Here is a 27404-nt window from a genome sequence, read left to right as displayed (position 1 = left end):
AAATCTCAGCTTTAGATCTCTCTCCTTTTTGCTACCAGTTGGCATCAGCCACGGTTTCATATCCAGACCTTTAGAAGGCTCAGCTCATGAGGGATTCCTCAACTAGCAGAGCCCCGTCCTCCCTGAAGGCTGCTTGGCCACCACCTCTGTCACTCAGGCATGGCATTCCGTGTCTCACTCCTTCCCTCAAGCTGTTTGCAAGCAGAGGTCCCAAACAGGAAGTAGCATTCTTCCCAAGAAAGATTCAACGGGTGACATGTTCACCACCCCCCTCCATCTGCAGTCACCTCCTCGCTGAGTTTTTGCCATGGAATGCCAGGGGATATACCGTCCACTTCCCAGCATCCCTGCCTGGTCTTCGATCCACACGGCCGTCAGAACATCCCTGCTCACTGTCTAGGAGCCAAGTGACTTGTGACCAAGCCCCGGTCTCCGGACCAGGAAGGGCAGCCCATATGAAACAGCTTCCAGAATTATAAGAAGAAGTTATTTGGAATGCAATCCTTCTCAGCGGAACTCCTCACCAGAGCAGACCCAGGAAAGCCAGTGGGCAGGGCTACCCCAGGGAAAGGCCCACATGTATCTGGAGCATGGCCTGGCCAGTGACCAATTTGTGTTTGTTCATCTAGGACTTTTCTTGCCTTTGCCCTGAAAGATCCATGCCCAAAGTCCCCCTCACTCCCAGGCAAACTGGGCTGGTTGGTCACTGTAGGCTTGTCCCACCTGTGATCCTTGCTAAGAACCAGAGGTGACAAGGCCAGTCAGTGAAGCCAAGCTCCATACGTGCAGATCGGAGAGAAAGCAGGACATGCGCAGAGATGTGACACGATGGGCCCTGGCTGCAGATGGGGCAGGAGCAATGACCCAGGAGGCTGCCAGTGAGTTTCATCAGAGTGAGTGAGGGTCTCCCCCATGGGCAGGACCTAGATACCACAGGGCAGGAGGGCAGAGACTCTGAGCAGTCAGAGGAAAACAACAACATCCCAAGAGCCCAGCAAACACACACACACACACACACACACACACACACACACACATGCACACACACACTCTCTCTCTCTCTCTCTCTCTCAGAATTTCCTGAGTCCCTCCCCAACAGGCCCTCTGTGCCCCCAGACAATGGCCCACTCTGCAGACCACGGGCTCAGATGAGCATGAACCCAGCCTCTCCGCCAGGACCAGAAATAAGCACTCGCTTTTCCCCCCACCCACCCATCACCAGGGGCCTGGAGACGACCCCGGGAAACATCACATCCCTGTCAGCAAAGGGATCGTGGGCCAGGCAGCGGGCCTCCTCGCGGGAGGAGGCGGTTGAGGACTCACCAGGACTCGGCCGGTCAGTGTCTGGGCAGAGATCATCACCCCCGCCCAGTCCTTCACGGAGGTCATCCAGCCGACCTCGGCTGCCACCACCTCCTCTTTCTCGTCCGCGGGCTTGAGAGTGCCATCAGCCTGGCTGGAGCCATTGTTAATCTTCTGGGCCTCCTGGCAACAGAGAGAACAAGGGTTGAGACATGTTAAAAAGATGGCCAACCTCAAAAGGTCAAAGGGTCCTCGGTTTGGTAGGAACTGGCTTGGAGGTTCAGGGGTAGGGAGGAAGGAATGGGTTGTGGTTTTAATCAGTTTTTAAATCTTTTTTAAAGAATCTTTTATTTATTCTTAAATTATTTGTGAAAGAAAAAATGACAGTACAGCTCAGGAGGAAAGGCGTCTTGACTGGGGTCTCTCTCCACCTGCCCAACCTCCGTGCCCTTCTTACGAGAGCCCAGTCTTTTCCTTAAGGAACCCCCATTTCCTCATCTCCATCTGAGTGGCTCAGAAGGGGCTGATAGACCCACACTGGCCCCGAGAAGTGGGACCGGTCAATCACATCATTCCATCCCCCCAACAGTGACTGGGTCACAGATGGTCACAGGATCCACACCAACCCCATATAAGTCCAGCCCAGGACTTCCACTGGGAAAAGCAGAAAAGGTAATCCTGCTCCAAGAATGAAGGTAGCGCAGAAAAGGGATAAAACACTGATGTCACCATTTGAACACCTGAATCCAGCTGTGCCTGAACTCCACCCCAGACCCTTTCCCTCACCGGAGACAATAAATTCCCCTTCATGTCCTCAGAGGTGCTTGAGGAAACAAGGCTGGCGTCCTCAGACAACAGAGCCCCGCCCTGGGCCCTAAACTGACCTCTTGTGCCTGCAATGTGTCCTCTCTGCCCACAAACATCTGCTCCCACAAAGGGTCACAGCTTGCTTCCTCCTTCAAGGCTTTGCTTACATATCACCTTTCCAATAAAGGTCTTCTCTGGCTAGCCTTTTAAAACTACAACCCTGCCTTCCCTACAGTGCAGCCGTTCTGCTTTATTTTTCTCCACAGCGTCAAAACCTCTAATACACTCTATAATTCACTTACTTCATTTACTATCTGCCTTCCCCAACTGTTGTACATTAATTCCTAAATGAGTGCCTGGCAAACAGTAGGCTCAATAAACATGCAGGCAGGCAGGCAGGAAGGAAGGAAGGAAGGAAGGAGGGAAGGAAGGAAGGAAGGACATTGATATCGTATTAGTGAGTGCTTCCCTGCCTACCCCATTGAAAACGACAGCCACCCCACCCTGATCACTCACATCCACGCTCTTGTCTCCTCAGAGCGTTCATACCACCATCTGGAAGCTGCATACTTTAGCTTTCATTCACTGCCTATAACCTCAACGAGAGAACACAATTGTCTTCTGTTCACTGCTATGTCCTCAACACTGACACGTTATGAGCTCAGAGTAAGCACTTGACACATCTTAGTGAAAGTTGGAAGGGAGAGAGAGAGGGAGGGAGGGAGGGAGGGAGGGAGGTCAACTCTTGACCGGCACAACCCCTAGAATGAATGATTATCAATAAGTAGTGATGATAACAGCACTGGCTGCCATTTCTGAGCAGCAGCACAGGAACTGTGAGGAGGTAAGAGCTCACTCAATGGCCATGAGGATTAAGTAGCTGGCTCGGGAGGCTCAGCAGGAATTTAAAGCCAGCTGTCTGACACCAAGAAGAGACAAGTACCTGTCCTGACATTCTCCCGGGGACGGCAGGAGGAGCAAACGGGATAATGTGTGTGGAGGACGGGCTGCTGTGAGCGCCCATGGGAAGTTTAGTACCATAAACCTTTGGCACTCAATTCACCCCACGCAGTCTGGGTCTCTCATGTACCACAAAGGCCCTTCGTCAAGGTCCCCGGGCCTTGAGAGGGCGGTTACATCAAGGACAGAGAAGCACTGTTTCTTTCTCTGCCAAGAACCAGCTCAGAACCATAAATCACCCTTCCTGGAGCAGAGCGTCAAGCTGGAAATGAACGTGGCCGAGTAGACAGGCCGTGAAGCCCTCCTGCTGAGCACGGAGGTCCCCCATGCCGATGCCAGCCAAGGAGAAGAGGCAGCCCCCCTGGGTGCTGCCCACTTCCCAGGGGCTATATCGCCTGCCCTCTCGGCCCACCGCCCTGAGAGTCTGCTAGGAACAGCCCCGCCCCCCTCCGCCAATCCCTCTGGGGCAGATAAGAGACCACCAGGGACACTTCCATCTCTGGAAGCCCATGCCTGGACCCTCCACTTTATGGCCTTGGTACCACCAAACATACGGGGTGCTCCATTTCCAGGGGGCTGTTGGGGGGGGAAAGGACCCAGGAAATCTCCACCTGTCCTCTTCTTGTGTCTTATTTTGTCCTGGTTGAGGTCAGAAAGCCATTCCCCCTGAGTCTGCACTGACAGATTCTGTTCTGAGTTATTGTCTTCTTTCTTCCTGGAACCCCCATCCTCATTCCACCCCCTTGCTCTGCCCTCTCTCATCTGTCACAACTGACCCAGCAGCCCCGCATGCGGCTGCCCAGAGCTCAGTACCAAGCGGCAGAGCCTTGCTCTCCTATCGGAGGGATGGCAGAGGTGGAGAGCTCTGGGCTGGCCTGTCTCCGTTCTTCAAGCACTGGCTCCTCATCCTGGTCTGGGTGGCTGCCCCAGCTCTGATCTGCGCTGCGCAGTTCCCACCCAGGGAAGGTTTGTGCTAAACCACTTCTCTGTAATGGGGTTTCTGTGAAAGGGGGGAAAAAACGAGTTTGAAATCCATTCAGTACAAATCCATAGGCCCAGTTCGGCTCTGAGAAGATGCTTTATTTCCTTGCAATGGTGATGCATACCGTGGCACAGCTGGCCTAAGACAGAAATGCCTGAACTGCAATTCCCACAAACCACCGGGGCTTCCAGTGCCTCCAGGTGGGCCACTGTCCTGGTCCCTCTGCCCGGGGTCTTCACTGGGCCTAAACGCTGGAGAGGGTCCTCTAGCCACCCCCACTCCTGCCAGCAGGCCAAGAGGAAATGCCCTGGCAGCCCCTTGCACACCCTGGCCGGGGATCCTCCCGGGTACCGAAAATCCTGCGTATTAGGGATTAGTCCGATTACCTTAAGCAGCTCAAGCAAATAAAGCATAATGTGGGCACCACCTGCTGGGATTTTCCTGTGAGAGTGCAGCAAAGGGAGAGGAGGGAGGAGGGGGCGGCTCTGACACCTAGGGGCGGGGCAAGCAGGACAGCAGATTGAGAAGGCTCCACCCAGAGTCCTCCTAAGGTTCTCACTGCTAGGAGCTCCCTGAGCTGCTGCAAGAACAACTGCCCTTCATCAGTCTTTGTGCGAGGAAAAAGGTGACAGCGGAAAAGGCCAGCTGACCTTTAACAAGTCGCTTACCATCTTCGCTGTGCCTCAGGTTTTCTTCTCTCAAATTCAAGGGGCTGTGCAAACACTCCCCAAGGCTCTGTCCGGCCTGACCTTGAGGTCTGAAGTGTAAGTCCCTCACTAACACGTGTCTGGCGGTGTGAAATGCTCGGGGCGGGCAGTGCGCCGATGGGCCACGTTCTGGGCCACGTTCTCTGCGTGGTGCTTTAGCACCATCTTACACGTCTGAAAGGCAGCACTGCTAGGAGGCCCACAGACGGCTGGTCATATCCAAGGTCACTCATCTTGTTGGTGGCAGAGCTGAAATTTAAACCCAGTCTATTCTGAGACTGAAGGCCATGTTTTACTTCTGTCCCTTACTGCCTTGGGATAGGCAAAAAGTGCAAGAAGAGAAGGGATCTCCTTATGAAATGCTGCTGCTTACTGCCACTGAAGCAATCACCCTATGGGCTTCTAAGTAACTCTGCACTACAGACATCTCAATCTGGATAGCCAGGAATGGGCAGGGAGCTGGAGAAATGGCCTAGAGGCATTGGAATGGAATGGGATGACCCATTAGACATAATATCCATGGGAGGTGTTCATCAATGGCCACATGTCAACCCCACACTTTCAGAATCAACACATACATCTCAGTTAATGCCTCACATCTGCTCAGCCTGTGTGGCTCAGTGGTTGAGCATCAACCTATGAACCAGGAGGTCACTGTTCAATTCCCATTTGGAGCATACGTCCGGCTCTCGGGCTTTATCCCCAATGTGGGGCGTGCAGGAGGCAGCCCATCAATGATTCTCTCTCATCATTGATGTTTCTATCTCTCCCTCTCCCTTCTTCTCTGAAATCAGTAAAAATATATTTTTTTAAAAAAAATACCTCACCTCTACAAAATTATTTCCTTTTCCTTTAATCAGATTAATGATACTGGAACATAAAATGAGAATCCAGAGTTCATATCAGGGCCTTAGAGACTTAGAATGGGACTAGCAGAGACCTCAGCGCTGCTCCCTCAGCCAGCATGGCCTGGGCTGGGCCCTGTCAGCCTGCTCACCGACGAAGATGCCGTGACTCTGCTGCTTGTCTGCAGGGCAGCCTGACCTGCCCACAGAGAGCAGCTCAGAAACCGCCCAGGCAAGAAAACCATCACAGCGGACCGGTCGGGAGACAAATAGCACACGTGTTTTCCAGTGGAGCAATAACTTGTAATCGCACCAGGCAAGTGTGAGGCAGGGCCAGAGTTCAGGTGGATTACTAATGGGTATACTTTTCTGAATGCCCGGTGTTATCTTGGTTAATCCTGTCCACAGTACCGCACATTAGGCTCCATTATCCCCATTCTGAAGATGGACAACTGAGGCAGGAAGGCTTTCTGAAGATCCATGGTTAGCCCGTGGCTTTCCTGAGGCCCCGGGAGCTCCATACCAGTCCCTTTCCTTGTCGATAGAACTTTTCATGATTTAGTATAACTTCTTGTTTCAAGTAGAGCACTCAAACCCTTCCAAAAGAAGTTTTTAAAAAAGGAAATGAATTTCAGAGTCACAGATCTGTTGAGGTCAGAGCTGTGAGAGGCCTAAGAACTTGTGTGGTAGATTCCCTTCCTTTGTTAAGAACGAGCCAAAGGCCACTCAGGGCAGAAACACAAGAAACTGTGGAGAGCCCCACGAGGCCGAGAGATGGCTCGAGAAGAGTGGGAAGCAAATCACTCCTTTCTAGCTCCAGTTTCCTTCTTCCATGAGGATGCAGGAATGCAAAGCCCTTTGGTGGAGCTCAGTTATTATCAGCTAAGTGCCAGGCAATGTACTTGTATGACCTTGAACAACGACTTCCGCAGTTCTGATCAGCTAATAACAAACTGATCGGGTTGTAAGTCCATATTTGCCAAACAGCAAACTTGATCTTTGTCCCCTTCACCCAAGTGGAGGCCTAATCTGGTTTCTAGTCAAGACGGACTAGATATGGATAACTAAGAAAACTTAGTTATGAAATGGGTAACTACAGGCAATCCACCCTCATTTTCATAAAAGAAAGCAGACATTTTCCATGCCATGGCCACGTTAACTTTTATGACTCAAGATGGTGGAGAAAAAGACAAACTGAATCAAAACAAGGATGTGAACATGGTTGAGGATCACCCGAATGCTACCCAAAGAGGCTGAGTTAAGTCCAGGAGCGAGCAGCTCATCTGGACCCTTCCTCTGTCCCACTTCCTCCTGGCTCCTGAAAAGCAGCCCAGGGCAATTGGGAAATGTTCCCACTTCCAGGAAGGGCTTGCTAGAGAGAGAGACAGTGAAAGGGTCAAAAGGGAAGAAGCAGGAAAAGGAGGGAAGCCCGTTGCCACCTGTGAATTTGGAAGCGGATCCGGTTCAGGTGAGAGGAGGGTTCACCGGCCTCTGGTCCTGTGGTCCCCGAGGTGTGGGCCAAGGCGCCAGGCTGCAGTTTGAAAATAGATGCGGCAGCACAATGTGCTGTGTGTGCCAGGGAGAGCCGCCCACTCTCCTCTCCAGGGGAAAACTGTCCATTTCTTTAGCACGGCACCATCGCTCTTTGTTGGGTGAGAATATGCCCTTTTAATGAAACGATGCTGATGACAGAGCTGGGATTTGACAGTTCTTTTTTCATGCCCTTGCTCGTCAAAATAAAAGGCTGGTCACCCGGTGATAGTCTCTATGCTTTTCAAAGATTAATTTAGGATCTCAGGGGAAGCCTAGGAATCATTCACCGAGTCCTCACTCTGCAGATAGGAAATTAAGGCCCAGAGCGGCCATGCTCAGAGTGACCGTACCCCCACTATATGGGCCCCAGCGTGTGTCTGTCACACCCATCAGGGACAGCCTCGGCGTCAGGAAAGGTGAGGCCTAAGGGACAGAGACAAGGCCCCGGGGGGTTCCAGCAGCTCAGCAAGTGCTGGCCCGGAGAGCAGGAGAGAAAGGAATGCATCCATTTTCAGGGCTCAGGGCCATTCCAAAGGGTCCTGAGCTCCTGGACTGACTGCTGGGCCCTGAAGCCCTCTCTGCCACCTCAGCAGAGAACCCAAGCCACAGTGCAATTGTTACCTGGGCCCCAAACCATCGTCCAGGGGTAAGTGGAGGGAGAGTGTACCAGCTGACAACAGATGGGATGAATTGCTTGCGGGTGACTGCTGCCCTCCAAGTCAACAGGCAGAAGCAACATGGAGCAAAAAGGCGACTGGTGAGCAATCTAAGCTACAGCCCAATGCCCAAACGAAGCAGGTCACTTCATCCCTCGTGGCTGCAATTCCCTCAGCACGCTCCCCACCAGCTGACCTCCCACGGGCTGTGCTCTTCTCCTCCCGGCTCCACTGCCTGCAATGCACGCTCCAGGGGCATGGGGCCCATCTGCTCACTGCACGGCCTCAGCGCTAGAGCAGTGCCTCGCACAGAGTGGGAAGCCAACAGTGTGTTACAGAATGACTGAACCAATGCTGGGTGTTGGTTGTCTTCTGCTTTGTTTTCACTCTGTTCATATTTTCTGGGATCTCACAAATCCTCCCCAGTCCCCACAATCCAAACAGCACAGAACTCCAACTCCTGCCAGCCTGGCCTTCGGGCCTGCAGCCTGCCCGGCCCCTCTCCTCACAGCCTGCTTGTCCATAGGAGTCCTCTGCTGGGGCTCGGTCCTCCTGCCCTCCACACCTTTGTTGCCTACTTCTCCTGTTTCTGGGACGCCCTCTCCATCGCTCACCACCCATCTTCATCTCCTTAATCAAATCCCAGGGGCCCACTAGAGTCCTCTCCCTGTCCCAACTCCAGTGCCGGAATCTGTGGCCTCGCCCAGCATGTCACCGAATGGACGTTTTTCAGCCTCTTCCATCTGCTGGACTTAGATGGGGTTTGGCTTCAGGTCAAAACAGCTGTCAAAATTAGGTCATCCCACTGCCTTTGCCAATGACTGCCATTCAGAAAATCAATACCTAGCAAGTCACAGAGATGTGAGGAGGCAGAGGGATGGCTGGGCTACCAGGCTCTCTGATGCCCTTGGAAGGAGCCATGTCAATGGCCACGCCCAGGCTCCGATCTCCAGGGCTCCACATGGCTGCCTGTCTCCCCCTGCTCGGGTTCTGCAATCCCCTCCCCTCCCCCCCCCCACCCCCCACCCAGGAGGCCTGGCCAAGCTCCAAAACCTCAGCCTCCTATGTGCCTGGTTCCCACTCTAGTCTGTATCTAGGTTTCCAACACAGCAGCCAAATGCAAGAGTCCAGGCTGGTTGTTAATGTGAAATAATGACAATAATTCAACAAATAGCCCGGGAAGGGGGAGGGGACTTCTATTTCTATTGGGTTCAGATGGCTGCTTCTCCTTCTCTTCCTAGACCCCTGAGGGGAGTGAGGAACGAAGACACCCCTCCCCCTGGTACTGCAGAGCCTCAGCCCTTTTCTTGGCACCCCTAGACCCATCAATCTCCTCCTTGTGGCCTGGGACCGCCCCCCAACTCTGAATGTCAGGAGAGGCTAAGCAGCTGTGAGAACCTTCTTTCTCGAAGGTTTTTCCAAAATTATATCAGGTTTCTTTCTACCCCAGCCTCGTCAGCGGGGACTCTTTTGCCTAACATGGTTGAGGAATGTCTTAGAAACCGGTGTAATTCGGCCTGGCTTCAGACATGGTTTTCCACCCAGACAGCACACACCGAGCGTCTGGACATGCTGGCTCCCACCTCTGGGGCACCCACAGCCTTTCCCAGTCTCCTACCTCCATCAGGAGGGCCCCTTCACAAAGCGACGGGTGCAGCCCCAAGAAGTCAGATACAGAAAACAAGCCAACGGGAAGCCTAAAGGTACATTCACGGGGTCTCTCTTCCCCCCAATTTTCTGAATTTGCCAATCTACTTGTGATGCACCAATAATTAAAGAGCAACAATACACATAAATTTCGGAGGGCAGCCCGCCCTTGTCCTGGAAGAGGGCGAAGCCTTCCAGCCTGCTCTTCCAATACAGATCACTTCTCCCCTCTGCCTGTGTGGACTGGCCTCCTTCCACAGATACAGACTCTCACCAAAGAGGCCCAAAGATAAATGCAGTTTGAACATGCAGTTTCCCAAAGATTACTGAATGCCAAGATTACTGCTCCACCCTTGCTTGAGGACCCACAACCTCCCTCTGGACAAAAAGAAACATTTTCTTCCTCCTTCGTTAGTGCTCTGTCTCCTGGGCTGAGAGGGCCACACCAGGTGGGCACGGGAGGAAGGTAAAGTCTAAATCGCCAGTCTCCGACTATGAAGATGGAGCAACTGCAGCAAGATAAGGGCACTGTGGTCATCCCCAGTGAGCCAGCACCTGCACACCCCAGGTTTCCATGACAACTATCGGTCTGCCCAAGCACTCGTGAAGTTGGGATCTCCTCTGTGTGGGATGCTCTAGGTTTAGGAGAAAGGTCAGAGTGTCTCCTGAATCCCCAGTCTTTGCTCTTCTTCGTCTCCTGCAGCTGCTTTTCTGACCCGAAGCTGGACAGAGAGGGCTGTTACTGATACATCAAGTGTGAGCAATAAGCCAAGGAAAAGGGACACATGGGATGGCTTTTGGGGACACTGGCAATGCTCTGCTTCTTGACCCCGTAGGTGGTTACATGGATTCTCATATGATTATTCACCATTTTGTACTTTTATATGTACATGCCTTTCGGTATATTTGTTTTATTTCACTATTTTTCAAAGACTTTAAAAAATGAGTCAGCCAAACTGTTCTTCAGGGACCCATCATGGTCGCCCACATTTGTGAAGTATCCTCTGGCACAGGATGGCGGAAATAACCCTGTGTCAGAGCCTGAACAACAGGACCAGGAACCAGAGAAGCCCTGCTGAAGTGACTGGTCTCCAGACAGCCAGGAGCCAGGCACCAGGCAGAAAGGGAAGTCAAAGCAGAAGTGATAGGCAATGAGACAGTCATGGGCTCAGTGGGCTAGAAAACCCGAGAGCATCTGCTGACGCCCTGAGGTCATGAAGTGAGGGCGGCAGGGCCCTGGCCATCAGAGAAACAGTGAGCCTGCTTCACAGGGCCCTGCCAGCCCACTTCTGAGAGGTGCTCACAATCTCGGCTCGGCCTAGGCATGGCCTGGATTACAGAGTCAGGCACATTAAGCAATCTGGATATGAGACGAGTTTCCAAATCAGCTCTCCATCCTCTATGAGCCTCCACTTATCACTCATTCCGGCCACACTGCTCCCTGATCCTTCCCTGCATACACCTCACCCTGTTACCACAATCCACAGTTATGTCCATATTGGAAGTCTGACACACCCTTCACAATTCAATTTAAAAGCCACCTCCACCATGAAGCCTCTACATATTTCTTCATTGGAATGGACACTGCCCAGTGGTGTTCATGAAACACTTCCTGTCCCCTCAGAGTGTTTTTTTCCCCCTCTAGGTATTAGCCTCATTCCATGTAATCACTGTGGATACATCCATCATCCCCCAGCTAGGAGTCTTAAGGTCAGACACTGGATCTTATTCATTCTCATATCTGTAGAATATATATCTATATCTATATCTATATCTATATCTATATCTATATCTATATCTATATCTATATCTATATATATATATAGATAGATAGATAGATAGATAGGTATATATATATTAGAATATATGTGTGTATATATATTAATAATGTCTACATCCAGCACCGTGCCTAATGAATACGCAGCAGGTAAGCAACAATAACTCAATATTTACTAAGAAAGCAGAGTCCAAGAGCATGCAGGCCAAGGAGCTCTCAGGGCCTGGAGGGAGGGAGGGTGAGCGTCACAGGGAGCCTTTACACCTCACAGCCACCCACTTCTCTCCACCCTCTCTCCCCTAGTTCACTGCTAAGCTTCCTAATTACCAGCATGTTAACCACTCTGGCTCCAGCCCCCATCCATTCTCCACACTGAAGCCAGGGAATTCTCCCAAAGTGTAGACCAGTCATATCATTATTCCTGTGCCTAAACTCTTCACTGAGTCCCCATTGCTCTAGGGGTCAAGTTAAAAGTCCTAGGCATGGCCTTCCAAGGTGTTCCTGCATAGCTGGCCTCTGCCTGGCATCTGGCCATGTGAGGGGCCACTCCTGGCCTCGCCTTCTTTATGCCCCAGTCATTCTGGGCTTTCTTCCCTCCCTTCAGTGAGTGGTCCTCTTTTCTGACTCAAGGATTTACATGTACTGCCTCCTTTGCCTGTAACAACCCTCTCCATCCAATCACATTCCAGACTTCTAACTCAACCTTAAGATCCTTCTCCAGAAAGCCTTCCCTAAAGCCCCTGCCCCCACCCCACCACCTCTACCCCCACCACCAGGGAGAGCCCCAGTCCCGTGGTCTTTGCACTCTTCCCCCATAACACTCAGGTCACCTGCAAAGACTCTTTCAGCCCCTCTTTGCTTCAAACCATTTGCAAACTGTTTCTGTAAAGGGTCAGAGAGATTATATTTTGGGCTCTACGGCCTACACGCCGTATGGTCTCTATAGCAACGACTCAATTCAGTCATAGAGCAAAGTGGCCGTAGACAATATGTAAACACATGAGAGTGGTTATGTTCCAATAAAATGTTATTTATGGACACTGAAATTTGAATTTTATATAAGGTTTGCATTTCATGAAATATATTTCATTTAAATTGTTTTCTAACTATTTAAAAAATGTAAAAGCCATTCTTAGCTCACAGGGTATACAGAAACAGATGGCAGGCCCAACTTGGCTCGCAGCCTGCAGTTTGCCGGCTCCTTCATGAGGCTGTAAGTTCCACGGAGAGAAACTCTGTCTTGCTCACTGATGTATTCCCCTAGCACCAGGCCTGCTTCTTAGAAGGTGATTCATAAAAATTCACTGAATGCCTTGCTGTGTGGACAAGAGCAGTGTTTGTGATGTGTACTCTGCAGAGTGCTAGTCCAATGGAATACTTGCACAAGAGGGACAGCTATTTCTTCAACAAAATTTGGAAATGCTACTGTCCCCTTCCCAAAATTGTCAACATCAAGGGCATAAAGCATACCTAAAGAAACTTGTTTGATTCAGATCAACACAGTGCTTCCCAGCTCATTGTATCAAAGAACTTTCTACTTTAACCCAAAACATCTACCAGTAACCATGGGCAACCGCATCAGAAAGCACTGCTGTGAGGAAAAAAGGCAATGACTTAGAAGAATGGTTTTCAAACTATCATGTGCATCAGAATTACCCGGAAGACCTGTAAAAACAGATTGCTGGGCCCCCGTCCAGGATTTCTGATCCAGTAGGTCTGGGGTGTGGCCTAAGAATTCACATTCCTCATGAGTTCTCAGCTGATACTGATGCTGCTAATCTGGGAACCCCACTTTGAGAAACACTGATCTGAAAAGAGGACCTTCCAGGCATAGGTCCTTCACCTGAGGACTCCTCCTGCTTTCAGTGCCTGAATCCCAGGAGAAACCCAGCTGTCCACTTCCTCACACCAGCTGAAGAAACCTTGACTCACCTCTCCAGCATTAGGGCACAGCGAGGGAATGGTTTACACTGTGTCCCCCAAGATTATGTTTAAGTTTTAACCCCAAGTACCTGTGAATGTGCCTTTAATTATAGAGTCTTTGCAGACACAATCAAGTAAGTCTTTAACCTAATATACCTGATGTCCTTACAAGAGGAGGAGAGAGGGACACTGGGAAGAATATGCCATCTGGAGACAGACATAGGAAGAAGGCCATGTGTCAGCAGAGGAAGAGACTAATGTGATCAGCAACAAGCCAAGGAAAGCCAAGGGTGAGCCGCCAAGCATAGACCACCAAGCATGAACCACAAAGAGTAAACGGCTGAGGGTGGACCGCCACCACCAGAAGCTACAAAAAGGCAAAAATGGATTCTCCATGCAGGTTTCAGAGGAAGATGTCCCTGCAAATCTTTGATCCTTGACTTCTGGCCTCCCGAAGTGTGAAAGAATAAATGTCTGTTGTTTCAAGGCACCTAGTATAGCACCCTTTCCCCCAGACAGAGTGCCCTGTCATCATCACAGCGCTCTCTCTCTCTCTCTCTCTCTCTCTCTCTCTCTCTCTCTCTCTCTCTCTCATAAACACACACACACACACACACACACACACACAAGATGAAGCTCTGTCCAAGCCTTAACTTTGTGTCCATATGAACTGCAAGAGAATAACTTGCTCAGCTCTCTGATCCCCTCTAGCTGGTGGGTGTTTGAGCTGGGGTCTCTTAGAGTATGATGTTTTGTTCGACTCCTGTCTTAGGGCTGGTTTTGGCAAAAAGCATGTGATTACTTTTTAATTTAAAGAAGTCAATAAGGCCCTGGCCAGGTAGCTCAGTTGGTTAGGGCATCATCCCTATATGCCAAGGTTGAGAGTCCAATCCCTGGTCAGGGCACATAGAAGAAGCAACCAATGAATGAAAAAATAAGTGTTTCTCTGTCTCTCTCTAAAAAGCAATCAATAAAAAAAAGTTAATAACTTCTTAAAAAGTCAATGAGTAAGTTAAGGAGACCATCCTGGCTCCACAGGTCCCATTTCTCACCCGGAGATGCTCACAAGGGTTTCCCAGTCACATGTAAAGAATGTTTACTCCTCTGGTGTGAGCTAGAAATGCCTTCTCTAATTGATGCGGAAACAGATTAGCAGTATACATTTTCACAGCCTGAGTACCCTGGTTTTAGTCCCAAATTATACCCCTCTCCTTTGGAAATAAAGGAGTTATAACTTTTATTCTCAAAATAGGCAGACATAGTTATGTGCCCAATACCTTAGGAAGGTGCCTAAGGGAATATGGACACAGCTTGTCATTGTTGATGGACAGAAAGGGAACACCAGGAAGTGAGGCGGCTATATTCTCAAGCTCAGAGGCCAGAGAATGAAAAATCAGAACCAAACAACCTCTCCAATGCATGCCAACCCAGGCTGGCAGCTCACAGGAGCTGGTGTGAACCTGAAACGATCAGGTGTTTCATAGGTGGGCCAAGCCGTGGTTTCTGCTCAGATCATGGGATTTTCAGGAGGTTTCTCCCACTCCAAGGCCCTTGAAAATAAGAGAGGGCTCTGATTCTTTGAGATGGCCAGGGCAGAAACACACCATGCCCCCAGACATTAAGAACTGCCTCCCTCATCCCTTCCCAGGCCAGCATCAGTTTCCAACTGTCCAGCTGATCATGAGCAGCACGTTAGCCTTCAGCCAGGAAAGTGGACTTCCAGAACACTCCCTCTCAGCCTGGAGTATGGAGTGGAGAGCTAATCTCGCCAGAGCAATGATGTGCTGTCACAGGGCACAAGCAGTCCTGGACTTGCAGATCTGTCTCACTTTCTGTTTGTTTTGTTTGTGTGGAAATCGAATTTGCCATGCAAACTGCAGATTAGCCACCCTTTGCAGGGCTTTGTGAGGATTCTGTGAGATGTGTCTGGTACACTCCCACCAACTCATCCATCACTTACTATGGCCAGTACAAATCTACGAAACACACATGCACTAATCCTTTTCCTCCTTATAACCCTTATTAAGATCTCCCACTCTGCAGGTGAGGACGCAGGCACTGAGAAGTCAAGGCACCTGCCCATGGTCACACAGCTCCAAAGCTGACAAGCTGAGCCTAAACAGAGGGCTGTGGAGCCTTGCTCTCCTCAAATAGATGGCTGCATCCCTGTAGGGGGCCTCGGGGGTGGGGAGGGTGTTAGGAATGAAGATCTATCTTCCTTCCTCCCTTACTCCCTTCCTTTTTCCCTCCTTCCTTCCCTCCCTCCCTCCCTCCCTCCCTCCCTCCTTCCTTCCTTCCTTCCTTCCTTCCTTCCTTCCTTCCTTCCTTCCTTCCTTCCAATGTCCCTGAGTGTCACTCAGAGAGGGAGAGCTCACAGTAGCTTCTCAGACAATAAAATACAACCTCTCCTTCCAGGAGTTGAAGATCTATCAGGGCAAATGAGCAAGTGCCCAAAACTAAATAAAGGTAGGTCTGACCTGGGAGAGGAAGGCTGAGTGTGACGGAGGCTGTTAAAAGGCAGGAGACAGTCTGTGGAACAGGCTGACTTTGTGAAGGATGCAAGAGGAGGTGGGATTGCTGCCGAGCCCTGAAGGATGGGCACGATTTCGACAGATGCACACAGCACGGCTCAGTCTAAATTAGGGCCCTTTGTTCTCTCTCTCAGGAACCCATTTGTTTCCTTTGTTGGGCTCTGCAGTTACAAACTCACGGATATATGGGGATTGATTTGTTTAATGCTTGTGTCCTCACTAGATGGCATACCCAGGAGGAGAGGCAATGTGCTACCGTGTTCGCGTTATCTTATACAGCCTGGGCTCCGAAGCCCCTGGGCCTGGGTCAGTGTAGTCACGTGGGAGGTACTCCTTGAATGAAGGAATGAAGGTATAAATGGGTGAACAAGGAGGCAAGTGTTGGAGAGCGAGTGGTTGCTTCCAGGAATGACACATATGTGTGGAGACAATGCCCAGAGCCACAACTGCAGCAATCCCAACCCTGTTCCCTCACCTGAGTTTTCTCTCCTGTGGGAAGCTTTTCACGACCACTCCACCTCCCCTAAGCTTCCCTCCATTCCTAGGACACTGCTGTCAGGAGCCTCCGTCATGTTTGTCCATGGTGCTTGGGGAAGATGCGGGTGCAGAGTGCAAGTCTACAAAGGCCTGCCTTCTCACTGTCCTCATTTGCTCCCCCAGCAACTGCCATTCACCCACCCCACCCTGGAAGCATGGGTGAGGGTGGGTCCCCCTGGAGGGGCCCATGACCCCTTTGCTGTGAACGAGGCTGAGATCCTTAGTTTCCCCTGTGCGGAGCTGGATGACTGAGAGCTCTAAGGATTCCTACAGTTTTCGGGGACTTTCTCCCTAAGACAGGAGGGCATTTACTAGTAAAAATGCCTGGCTCTCAGCTGGGCTGTGCAGCTCGTTTAGAAGCCTCTTTGACAGCATTTTGAGGAAGGGCCGGCATTTGTCGTGGGCTCTCAGTCCAGGTAGGGCCTTGGCTTCTGAGCCTGAGAGAGGATGAGCCGGGCCTGGGCCAGAGCAGGCTGCTAACACGTCTCAGACTTCAGCAGCACCCACTAGGCTCGCAGGAGCCATCAGGAAATGGGCCTTCGTAGTGGACGCCTGAGTCACGCCTCGGGTGAGCCTGGGGTGTCACAGAGCTGATGTGCTTCTAAACCTGCCCTCTGCCCCGTGGGGAGGACAATCCCTTTCTCAGGACAAGGATATGACTGGAGCAGCCACGTCTTAAAAGAAAACAGTGGCAGCAGGCCAAGGACACAATGTGTCCACTGGTTCCAGAGCACAGGGCCTGGGGCCTCGCTGGACTCCTCCTTTGATATCTATTTCCCCAACTGTAAAATGGGCATGATGTTCCTCGCTTCACCTCACCGGACGGTAGGACATGCGTCGAAGACTTTGCACAGTGGCTGGGATATATTTACAGCAAGAAAATAGTTGTCAATAATCGTGACGAGGTAATTTTCAAGGCCTGCTTCTAGTCTTGCCTCCGGAAAGCTTTCTGTTAGGCAAATAAAGCTCCAACGACTCATTTTCCTATAACAAGCAAGTGTCTCTGGTGGCTCTGTGCCAGGCACTGTTCTCACCATTCAGTAAACACCAACTCAATCCTCAGAACAGCCTATGTGGGGTGTACTATTGTTGTGCCCATTTTACAGACGAGGAAACCCAGCCAGAGAGGTTAGGTCAGTGGTCAGCGAACTCATTAGTCAACAGAGTGGCAAACCGCGGCTCACGAGCCAAGGTTTGCCAACCACTAGGTTAGGTGGTCTACCCAAGGTCACAAAGGTGCAAAAGGATGAGTCAAGCTGAGACTTACACCCTGGAATCCATGCTCTCAATCATGGCTACATTGCACTGCTCCACTCTTATTCGTGTAGATCTTACATGCTCTTGTCTTGTTGGGCAACTGGGCTCTCTGACGAAAAGGAAGAGTCTTGAGGATCAGTAGGAGCCTCCCCTCTAACATTTTTGAAGGCCCTGAAGCACCTACAAGTATCCAGCTCAGAGCAGGTGCACAGCCAGCGCTTGCTGACTGACCGGCCCAGTCCTGCTATGCCACTTGCCTCCTTCTGCCCACCCGCCAGCTGAGACTGGAAGAGCAGCATGCCTCTCTCCGGAGTGTCTGCTGCATGCCACGCCTCCCTCCGGGCAGTGCTGTCAAACCGTGACCACCGCCCAAAGTGAGAAAGAGGTTTTACATCATGGCCCACACACCTCTAGCACATGAGTGATTGCAGCAAGGGACTCACAGAACAAAGCTTAACCTTATTACGAGAGATGCACTTTCCTATCTTCCTTTTTCTTTAGCATTGGTTACAATGCTAAATTGATTTTCTAATCCACTTCATGGGTTGAGGCCATGACTTGAAAAGTAATTCTTCGGGGAGTTCATTTCTAACAGGAGGCACTCGCAGTTTCTGAGCACAACCCATAGCAACTCTCCCCCAAGGAAGAGCTAGACGGCCCTGCCTGCAGAGGGTGAGTCCCATGGTGCTGCCACAGCCTGGATGGGCACTGGGACCCTCCTCCAAGCCCTGCAGTTTGGGAATCACTGAATACTGCACCCCCTTAGCTATTCTCCATATTAGCATGTCAAAGGTCCTAAAAGTTCTGCAAGAAAAAGAAACCAATGTAGCAACTTTATTCCAGCTCATACTTTAACCTAGTATTTTGCATACTTTCTCAAACAAAACCCCCTTTTTAAAAATCTATTTACAACTTTCAGAGCTAATGTCCCAAAGAACGCATTATGAGATTGCAATATGTATGTGTATGTGCAGGAGCATGCATGCAGCATACCAGGCAACCCATCCTCCCCACAACCAGCTGAAGCAATAAGCCAGTCACGTTTCTAAGCCCTATTCACAGGTGAGTGGCAGTGCCACGTCTGGATCCCCAATTCCCAGCCTACCTCCCCCCGCACAGGTTGCTGGCATGTTACCCACAGCAAGATACAGGGGTCTATCCTCCCTGGGCTGTGTCACAGTTTGGTTCTGCCAACACCATCAGAACATCCAGGTAGGAAGCCAGGGCTGGTGAAATAGGAGCATGAATATTCCTCAGGAGAGCACGCCAGGCTGCACTCCCTGCGGGCAGCATCGGAAGGACCTCACAGTGGTGATCACCCAAACTGTGGGCAGATGCAGGGAGGTGCCACTGTCTCAGCATCACATCCACACACCCCTCACCAGCCTTTCTAATTCATCAGCAATTCCCACCAGGGCCGATCCACCTAATGCTCCTGTGTACTGCTACAGCGCACCTTTGTATGGTGGCTGCTACAGAGTGGGCTATAAGGGGTATGTCAGTCACCAGAGGCCAAGGCCTTGCCCTCAACACGCCTGACTAAAACTCACAGATCAGTTAACACAATCCATCTCCCCCGTCCTGTCTGACTCTTCAGGGTTTCCTTGGGTCCCATTCCACCAAGGCTCTCTTCCAGGCTCCGAACAACTACATTTTGGGGGATGGCAGCTGTTCCTTCCCGGAAGTGTCCACCGTCCATCTCTGCATTTTCACCATTTCCAAGAGATAAGAGATTAATTTCCAGCTCAGATCAGCTGACCCAGTGACCTCCTGATGGTGGCACACCCAGGTGCCAGCTTCCTGGGCCTCCGGGCCACACCACATGCATGCTTGATGGTCTCCAAGAGCAAGCACTGGAGGGCCACCGAGGGCTGCCATTCTCAGGCTTCAAAACAAAAATATGATATGGCGAGCCCTAACCGGTTTGGCTCAGTGGATAGAGCATTAGCCTGTGGACTGAAGGGTCCCAGGTTCGATTCCGATCAAGGGCATGTACCTTGGTTGCAGGTAGGGCGTACAGGAGGCAGCTGATGGATGTTCCTAATCTCTATCTCTCTCTCTTCCTCTCTGTGAAAAATGAATAAAATATATTTTAAAAAACATGATACAGAAAGGGAAATGGTCGATGGCGTGACGTGCTACAGCTGTGCGTGGAGGTGAAATGGAATCGTTACTGCGAGGCCCCCGGTGCCCACACCCGTGCGGCGCGGGGAGTGGAGGAGGTTCCCAGGGATTGCTCTGGTCCTTTGTGATCTGCCAAGCAGAAGGGTGTAGGGACAGAAGATGGGGAAGGGTCCAAGTGCAGGGCAGGCTGGGCCCCCATCCTGGTTTACGAAGGCTCCAGCGGGTCTGAAGACACAGAGGCGACTGCAGAAGAGGCTGTGCGCTTAGCCCCGGGGCAGCTGCAGCCAGTGGGTGTCTCAGCAGCTGCAATAGGAAAGCCAGCAGCAACTGCTGGAGTCTGTGCTGCTGCAGCACTGACAGCAAAGACCCGGAAGAGAGACCCCTCAGGTGGGCAAGGCATGCCTCCCATGCTGGCAGGATCCCAGACTCAGCCCACATCTTCACTCTCCTTTCTCCTCCCCCCACCCCCTTGGCCACAGCTTCAAGGTGCTGGGATTAGGGCGTGCGTAAAGATAAGCCCAAGGGACTTTGCCTCCTTAAGCTTCTTTATTGCTTTGCACAAATCTCACACATTCACCCAGTGTTCCTTCACTCAACCGTCCCATTTTTATTGGCACTATGCTAGGTGCTGGGCATATGGTGCCAAGCACGACAGAGGACGCTCTGCTCGCTTGTCGATCAGATTCCATTATGGTGCCTTCTTCATAAAGCCTATCTAAACAGCAGTTGTCCTGATTTTACTTCCTTGTTTCCCAACTGCGGAGGCCAAGGACAGCCATCAAGGGTCAGGCCCTGGGAACGTCCAATGGGAAGAGGCCTTAGAGATGAGCGCTGGTGTCACCGTCACACCAAGGAGCAGGCTGGCATCCAGAGATAAAGAGACTCACTCATCTGACCCAAACCCCTCCGATGGCCAATGAGAACACGGAGTCCTGGGAAAGTGACAGGCCCATGTAGCATCACACGTGGGCCTGTCAGGCCCAGAAGGCAGAGAACCCAAAAGCACTCACTTTCAACCAAGCTTTTCACCTCCACTGTCATTTTAAAGAGGGGGCATTATGGTGCAACTTAAAAGAAATTAAAGGGTTGCGCTTTCAACATTGTTTGTAATTATAAAAAAGACCCAAAACAGACTTTGCTCCTATACCTGGGCAGGAAAGATAACTAGAGGGGCTAAGGGTGAGGAAAAGGGGTGAGGTAAGGGACTGAGTGAGGGTTAGGGAGGGGTCAAGGTCAGGGATAAAGTAGGATGGGGGAGAACAGGCTGGGGGGGTCTGTTCATAATAAGAAGCAGCACTGACTTCATACTTCAAACTGAGGAAGGTCAGGGGCTCTGGAATCAGGCAACCATCATGATGTCTGCTTTAACTTTTCAAGACAAGTGATGTCCGTTTTCAACAGGTCATTTTGACATCATCAGTCCCCACAGCGGCATCAAGCCCGAGTGCAGCACAATGTCCCATTGTCCCCAGCCGGGCCCAGGCTACACAGGTAGCAGTGACGCAATCTGAGCCACATCCGGCCACAGAAAGCCTCCCCCTGGGGAAGCTCAGCAAAGTATTTTATGTAACCTCACTCCCCATCACAAGCCCTAGCTGCCTACCTCTCTGCAGTAACACACTTGGCTGGCCACCGAGCGTGGGAACCCCGGGTGGGGTCTCAGGCACATTCTCCGACATCTGTGGGTCAGCTTCTCCTTCCGGGCCACGTTCCCCATGGCAGAACTGACTGCCGAGATGTCAGGTGCACCAGAACAGTAGCCTCCCTGCCAGGCTGGGGAGGAATGCTGGGTCCTGGGCAAGGATCCTGGTTGGGACGGTGTGGAATAGAGCTGGAGGCAGCCATGGTCTGGAGGAACAGCCATTTCCATGAAGCCCCTTCATTCCCTACACATCTCAAAGCCCAGGCGAGATGCCAGCTCCACGGTCCACCAGTGTGAGGCCGCCTGCCTGTGTGCAGGGTGGCAGGGGCCCGGGAACCCAGTGCCAATTCTTCTGCATGAAGACATGCCACAGTGTCCTCAGAACCCCCAGAGCCGGGGCGTGGTGGCTCTCACTCCCGAACTCGCAGGTCCAGCAAAGATGCTGAGAAAACCAAAGTCCACTGATATGTGTGTTTAATTGATGCATAGCATGCCGAGGTCCTTGTGCAGGAGGAAAAGATGCCACCTGCCTTCTAGGAACTTTTTGGCTGCAGGGCGTTGCCCTGATGTGTGGTCAGTGGTGAGACCAGAGATGGAGTCCGAGTCGGTGGCTTTAACACTAACCCAGAAGGGCTCAGTCCTAACCAGGCTGGTCACACAGCCCGTCTCCACAGCCCGAGCCGTGTGTCCCTGAGCTACCAACTATACTGACGCTATTTCCCTAAGTCAGTGGTCAGCACACCGCGGCTCGCGAGCCACATGCGGCTATTTGGCCCCTTGAGTGTATTTCAATCAGATTGAGCACGTTTTGTTGTTGTTGTTTTTTTTTAGCAAAGCCCAGCTTAGGAGTATCCTAATTAAGTTAATAACAATGTACCTACCTATATAGTTTAAGTTTAAAAAATTTGGCTCTCAAAAGAAATTTCAATCGTCGTACTCTTGATATTTGGCTCTGCTGACTAATGAGTTTGCCAACCACTGCCCTAAGTGAACGTATATTGTTGAATTTGGTGAATCTATTTTAACGAAACTTGGTAAGACTACCACGTGTAAAACACAGGGATTACTTGTTGGGGGGAAAGAGAAGAAAACCTTTAAGAAAAGCACAATACAACGCAAAACCAGATCAGGAAACTCCAGTGAGACACCCCCGCTGGCAGAGGCTCCTGACCTCAGTGGCTGCAGGGACAGGCGAGCACTGAGACTTATTCAGGCTCAGCCGGAGACTTCCTCCCTGATCAGCAGGCTTCGGGGAAAGTGCAAGGGCCTCTTCCTCCCGGTGAGTCAGGTCCTGCCCTGTAGCCGCACGCTCACTCCCCATGCTGTGCTCCCTGCGCCTGGGGAACCCTAAAGCCAACCAACTCTCCAACTTCCGCTAACACTGGGCCGCTGGCTGAACGAGGCTTCCAGAGCTCCTGCCCGCCTGGCCTCCTGAACACCCTGCAATCATTAGGATACAATGAAGACACAAAAGAACAGAAAGGCGAGAGGGTGCCCAGGTCACCAGCTGGCAGTGACAGAGGAAAGACTTTAAAACACTTGAATTCCCAATCTTAGACCACAAGGAGAATTCACCAAATTACCCCAAGACATGGAGGCTATGAATCAGTGCTGGCAGGTGCAGAGAGCGTCTGAACCGGGAAAGGAAGACTGAACTATGGCCGGGCGTCCTTAAGAGGCAGCGTGCGCAACTGGCCACTCCAACGCCCGTTCCTGAGGAAATAGAGAAGGCCACAGCCACGTGGGCCTTCCCAGGCCAGTACCTGGGCCTGCTTCTCAATCAAAACCCAACTGGGATAGAGTTCCCAGAATCCCAGGCAGAACTGGGCAAAGGAAACTTACCGGGTGAAACTAGAGGTGTACCAAAGCTAAGACTTACGTAAATCAGAGTTGACTATTTACATTACAAGAAAATTCTCCGCTGTCCAAAAGCCATCCTTTGTAGTCTGGCTTCCCGGGAACACATATGTTTGTTAACAGGTTATTAACTCTTCGGCAGCTTCTCCAGCTCCAAAGAAAACATGTAGGGAAAGGAGGGGGAGAGAACTGAATCCCTGCTCTGTCTGTCTGCCAAGCTTCCAGTAAAGGGCTTTCCATACAGTATCTCAGTTAATTAACCCTCCCAGAAGGTCAGGAGAGATCATCTGTCCTTTGCAGAAAAGCAAACAGCACAGAGAAGTACAGTAACTTACCCAAGGTCACACAGCTACTACGGCACCAAAAGCTCAGGCTGTGTCCAGCAGCACCCAGCACGGCCTTCCAAGGGAAGTGCCATTTACCTTGTTATCACAGTGAACAGAATATGCCCTACTGGCACACAACTCAGTAACTGTTTGAAATGAACATAAATAAATGCTAGGAACACCGTACGCACTAAAGATGACACAATGGAGCTTAAAACTTTAAAATATATATGGATCAGAGGCATTAAATACAAATTATCTGACTAGAGAAGAGATTCCTCATGCCTAAAACCCTACGATTCCAGTTGTAATTCTTCACACACACACACACACACACACACACGTGCAATCCTTCAGCCAAAATGTCCCATTTGAGTAGACTGAAATGCAAGGACTAGGGAAGTGTTCCTAGCTCCCACCCACCACCACCACCACCACCTCCTACTGCCTCTGGGATCTGGAACTTGTCTGGCCGACCAGAGGGCAGAGCAGAGCGCTTGATACCAAGGATGAGCCTGGGCTGCTCTGAGTGGAAGCGTGACTTATCCTCCTTCAGGAGGCAAACTCTGGTGTCCGATGGAAGCATTGGTTATCCAGTGGTTGGGGGTGGGGGGGAGACAGGATGGGAGGAAAGAAAGGAAATGACAGGGAGGGGAGGGAGGAGGAGAGGGTAGAACGCAGGAAGCTCAGTTAAAATACACTGTCAGTAGTACAAGATAAAAATAAAAATAGGTTTTTCAGTAATTTAAAGCATTTTTAAAAATAAAAGACATGTTGGTGGGATTATGACCGGTTTTTTAATGACTTTCATAGTTATTATTACATCATTTTTACGACTTTAAAATTCTAGAGTGGAAAGGTGTAAAACATTCATGGATAGAAAATTCAGAGGGCCTGCCGAGGGAACGTGGTCGGTGATGGTTTATAAAGCAGTATCACATGCAGGGCCTCGCATCCTCCTGGGACCCCTGGGAGCCAGAACCAAAGCCCAGTGGACCAGGCCTGAGGATTTCATGGAGCTTGAATGGACCCTCTGCTAGCAGGGCCTAGATATCCCCAGAGAGAGAAAAGGGTACAGAGGGGAGGTCTGCACTGGGCACCAGGACCGGACTGTCAGGTGGGATTTTAACGCTCCACTAGGTTCTGATGCTGGTGTGTGCTCCATCACCAGGCCCAGGAATGAGGTGGAGGACTGTTGGAGGACTTTCTCATCCTGGGCCTCGTTGCACACCTCCAGAGAATGTCATTTCCATAGACAGCTATGCGAATGGCCCCCTGGGGCCCTGCAGAATGGTGGCATCCTGGCCCACCCCAGTCCATGGGCTCTGGGGAAAAGGCGTTCAACCATCAAGAACCCAGCTTTGGCTCGCTGCCCCTTGCAAAGTAAAGACCCTACCTCGTTGGACTGCGTGTGAAAAGAAAGGCCTTGGGGCCAGGCTGCTCAGCACTGGAGTCTCAGTCCTGCCACCCTAGGCTCCAGTACTTCCTGCTGTGTGACTCTAGGAAACCCCCTACCCTCTCTGGGTCAGAGCTTTCTCATCTGACGTCATTTACCAATGACACTGTGCCAAAACTGAAGAACAAGGACCTGTGTGCTGTGTCCACGGCCAGGTAAAGGGGAAGCAGGCCCACTGAGGCTCACAGCAGACACCTCGAAGCCCTGTTCTAAGCCTGCCCTTTACACAGGTTCATTCACTGAGTCCTTCCAGTAACTCCATGAGTCCTGTGCAACTTTTACCCACATTTTATAGGTAAGGAAACTGAGGCATGGAGAAGTTCCGTTTCCTGCGTTCACATGGTTAGTAAAAGGCAGAGCTAGATGCCACTCAGCAGCAGGCTCCGGAGTCTGCCCAGGCCATTGCCACACAGCGCCGCCTGCTACAGAGGCCGAAGGCCCTCTGCCCGCCAATAAGACTCAGCCCAACCGAGGTGGCAGGACAGATATGAAGATTTAAGTGTTGATGAAATATTTAAATAACCCTTTGAGATAACAGTGGAAAGATATGGCCTGGCAGAGCATGATTAACTGCCAAAGGCAGCCAAGCAGACAGAATGGCTCTACGGGTCCTGGAACAAAAAACGGTGAGGTCATTCTGAGACGGTAGGAAGCAGGGGAGACTGAACAGGAACTCGCTTTTGCAGGATGAGCAGGATCTGGACAGGTGAGGAAGTGAGAGAGCATTCTAACAAGAAGTAAAACTCATAGAGGGAGCCCCATATCTGAAGAGGTGGGGGACCCCAAGTGACTAAAGGTGCTTAGGAGAGCAGGGCACAGAGCTGAAAGGGTAGGCTGAGGCCGGTTTGGGGTAATGTGGACTAAGCCAGGCCAAGGAGTCGGAGCCTTACCCTGCAGGGAACAGGGAGCCGCGGAGGAGCTGGAGTGTGGGGGTAGAAGTATCGTGGCCAGCTCTGCAGTGGTCGGCAAACAGAGGCTTCCGAGCCACATGCAGCTCTTTGGCCCCTTGAGTTTTTAGCAAAAAGCCAGCGTAGGAGTACCCTAATTAAGTTAACAACAATGTACCTACCTATAGAGTTTAAGTTTAAAAATGTGGCTCCCAAAAGAAATTTCAATCGTTGTCCTGTTGATATTTGGCTGTTGACTGATGAGTTTGCCGACCTCTGCACTAGGGGGTGCCAAGGAGGAAACCTGATGCGTTTTTACAGGTATTCGCCCAGGGTTTTGAAAAGGGAAAGTAAGAGATTAAGGTCATGATAAACCTCAGACACCAATTAGGGATGGGACACCTGAAAACTTCCGTTTGACATCTTCCCAGAACGTGGCATTCTGTGTCATCGGGGGAGTAAGCGAATAGAACCCCAAGAGGCCCCCAGGGTCACATCCAGTGAGCAGGACTGCAATGCTATTTTTATCCTTCTGACCAGAAACACACGGGGAAGAAATGAAGCGTGAACAACCACAGGAGGCTCCGAACTTCCTTCTCCGATTAGCCATGCGGCGACCCTGCAGACTCACCATATGGCCCAGCAGCCAGTGGCCCCATCATCCACTTAAGTGGACAGGTTCACTCACTTAATTATCTGGTGACTATAAATAGAAAGGTGGGACGATAGGCTGAGGTTCCTCTGTCTTGCAAACAAAGACAGGGTCCCCGGTTGGCAGAGTGAGGAGCATGGGGTTTCCCTCAGTCCAGCCAGGCCATTCCCTCCGGGTGAGCCAGAGCCTGAGGCAGCGTCAGAAGCGCTGGGTCACCTGAGGCCTCTCCTCTCCCCGGGAGTGGGCAGGTGACCCAGGAAGTGGGCAGGGCAGCCTATTCGGCCACTCCTAGTTCTTAGAGGGGAAGGGGGTGGGGGGAGAATAAGATCTAGCTCTGGTCACCCCAGGCCTTTCCCATCCCACCTTATTACCCATGTGCCATGTGCAGCCATTGCTCTGGCCCCATCTCACTCCCAGGTCATCAGCTGCCCTAAGCTGACCCAGCACCAGGAGGCGAGCTCAGTAACATTCAAGGGCAGGAACAGCTGACCTAGGTTCCTGGTGCCACAAGGAGAAGCTTGACCTGGGGACCCCCTTCCCCTCTCCCCCTGGACCTGTGCCACCCCACACCTCCATCCCCAGCCGTCACTCCCGCCCCTCTGGCCTCCTCGCCCTCCGGCCTCCTAGCCCTCCAAGACGGGCTTCTGGCATTGTGCACCTTAGCTCTCCCTTGCCGTGGCTCCCGGGTTCTCCTCGCAGACCCCACAAGCCCAGGGGGAACCAGGTTTGTGATGACATAAACTGGCTCTGCCTTCTGCTGCTCTACTGGGCATGTGGCTGAATGGCTCAGTGCCTCAGTCCCTTCAACTGTGTGATGGGCACAACAAACGTACTGACCTCTGGGATGTTATGAGGACAGAAGGGAGAGAGGGAGGAATGGAGGGAGGGAGGGAAGGGGGGAGAGAGGGAGAGAGAGAGAGAGAGAGAGAGAGAGAGAGAGAGAGAGAGAGAGAGAGAGAGAGAACATAAGGGCTTCTCCTGGAGCCTGGCACGTGG

General features: G+C 51.3%; 1 protein-coding gene across 22 annotated transcripts in view; it reads right to left on the bottom strand.

The window, feature by feature from the left end:
• Positions 1 to 27404, bottom strand: part of KCNMA1 (potassium calcium-activated channel subfamily M alpha 1) — a 669950-nt gene that overhangs the window by 480808 nt on the left and 161738 nt on the right. For all 22 annotated transcript variants that reach the window (XR_014796774.1, XR_014796775.1, XR_014796776.1 and 19 more), the window contains exon 2: positions 1324 to 1485. Coding sequence is in view for 18 of the 22 variants with exons in the window: in XM_084903665.1 (XP_084759791.1) it covers positions 1324 to 1485 (162 nt within the window). In the remaining 4 variants the exon portion in view is untranslated. The remainder of the gene's footprint in view (positions 1 to 1323; positions 1486 to 27404) is intronic.

This window comes from Pipistrellus hanaki (genome assembly GCF_964339955.1).
Source record: "Pipistrellus hanaki genome assembly, chromosome: 14".
Classification (NCBI taxonomy): domain Eukaryota; kingdom Metazoa; phylum Chordata; class Mammalia; order Chiroptera; family Vespertilionidae; genus Pipistrellus; species Pipistrellus hanaki.
Note: the sequence above shows the minus strand (reverse complement) of the source record. Positions and strands in the feature narration are given on the sequence as shown.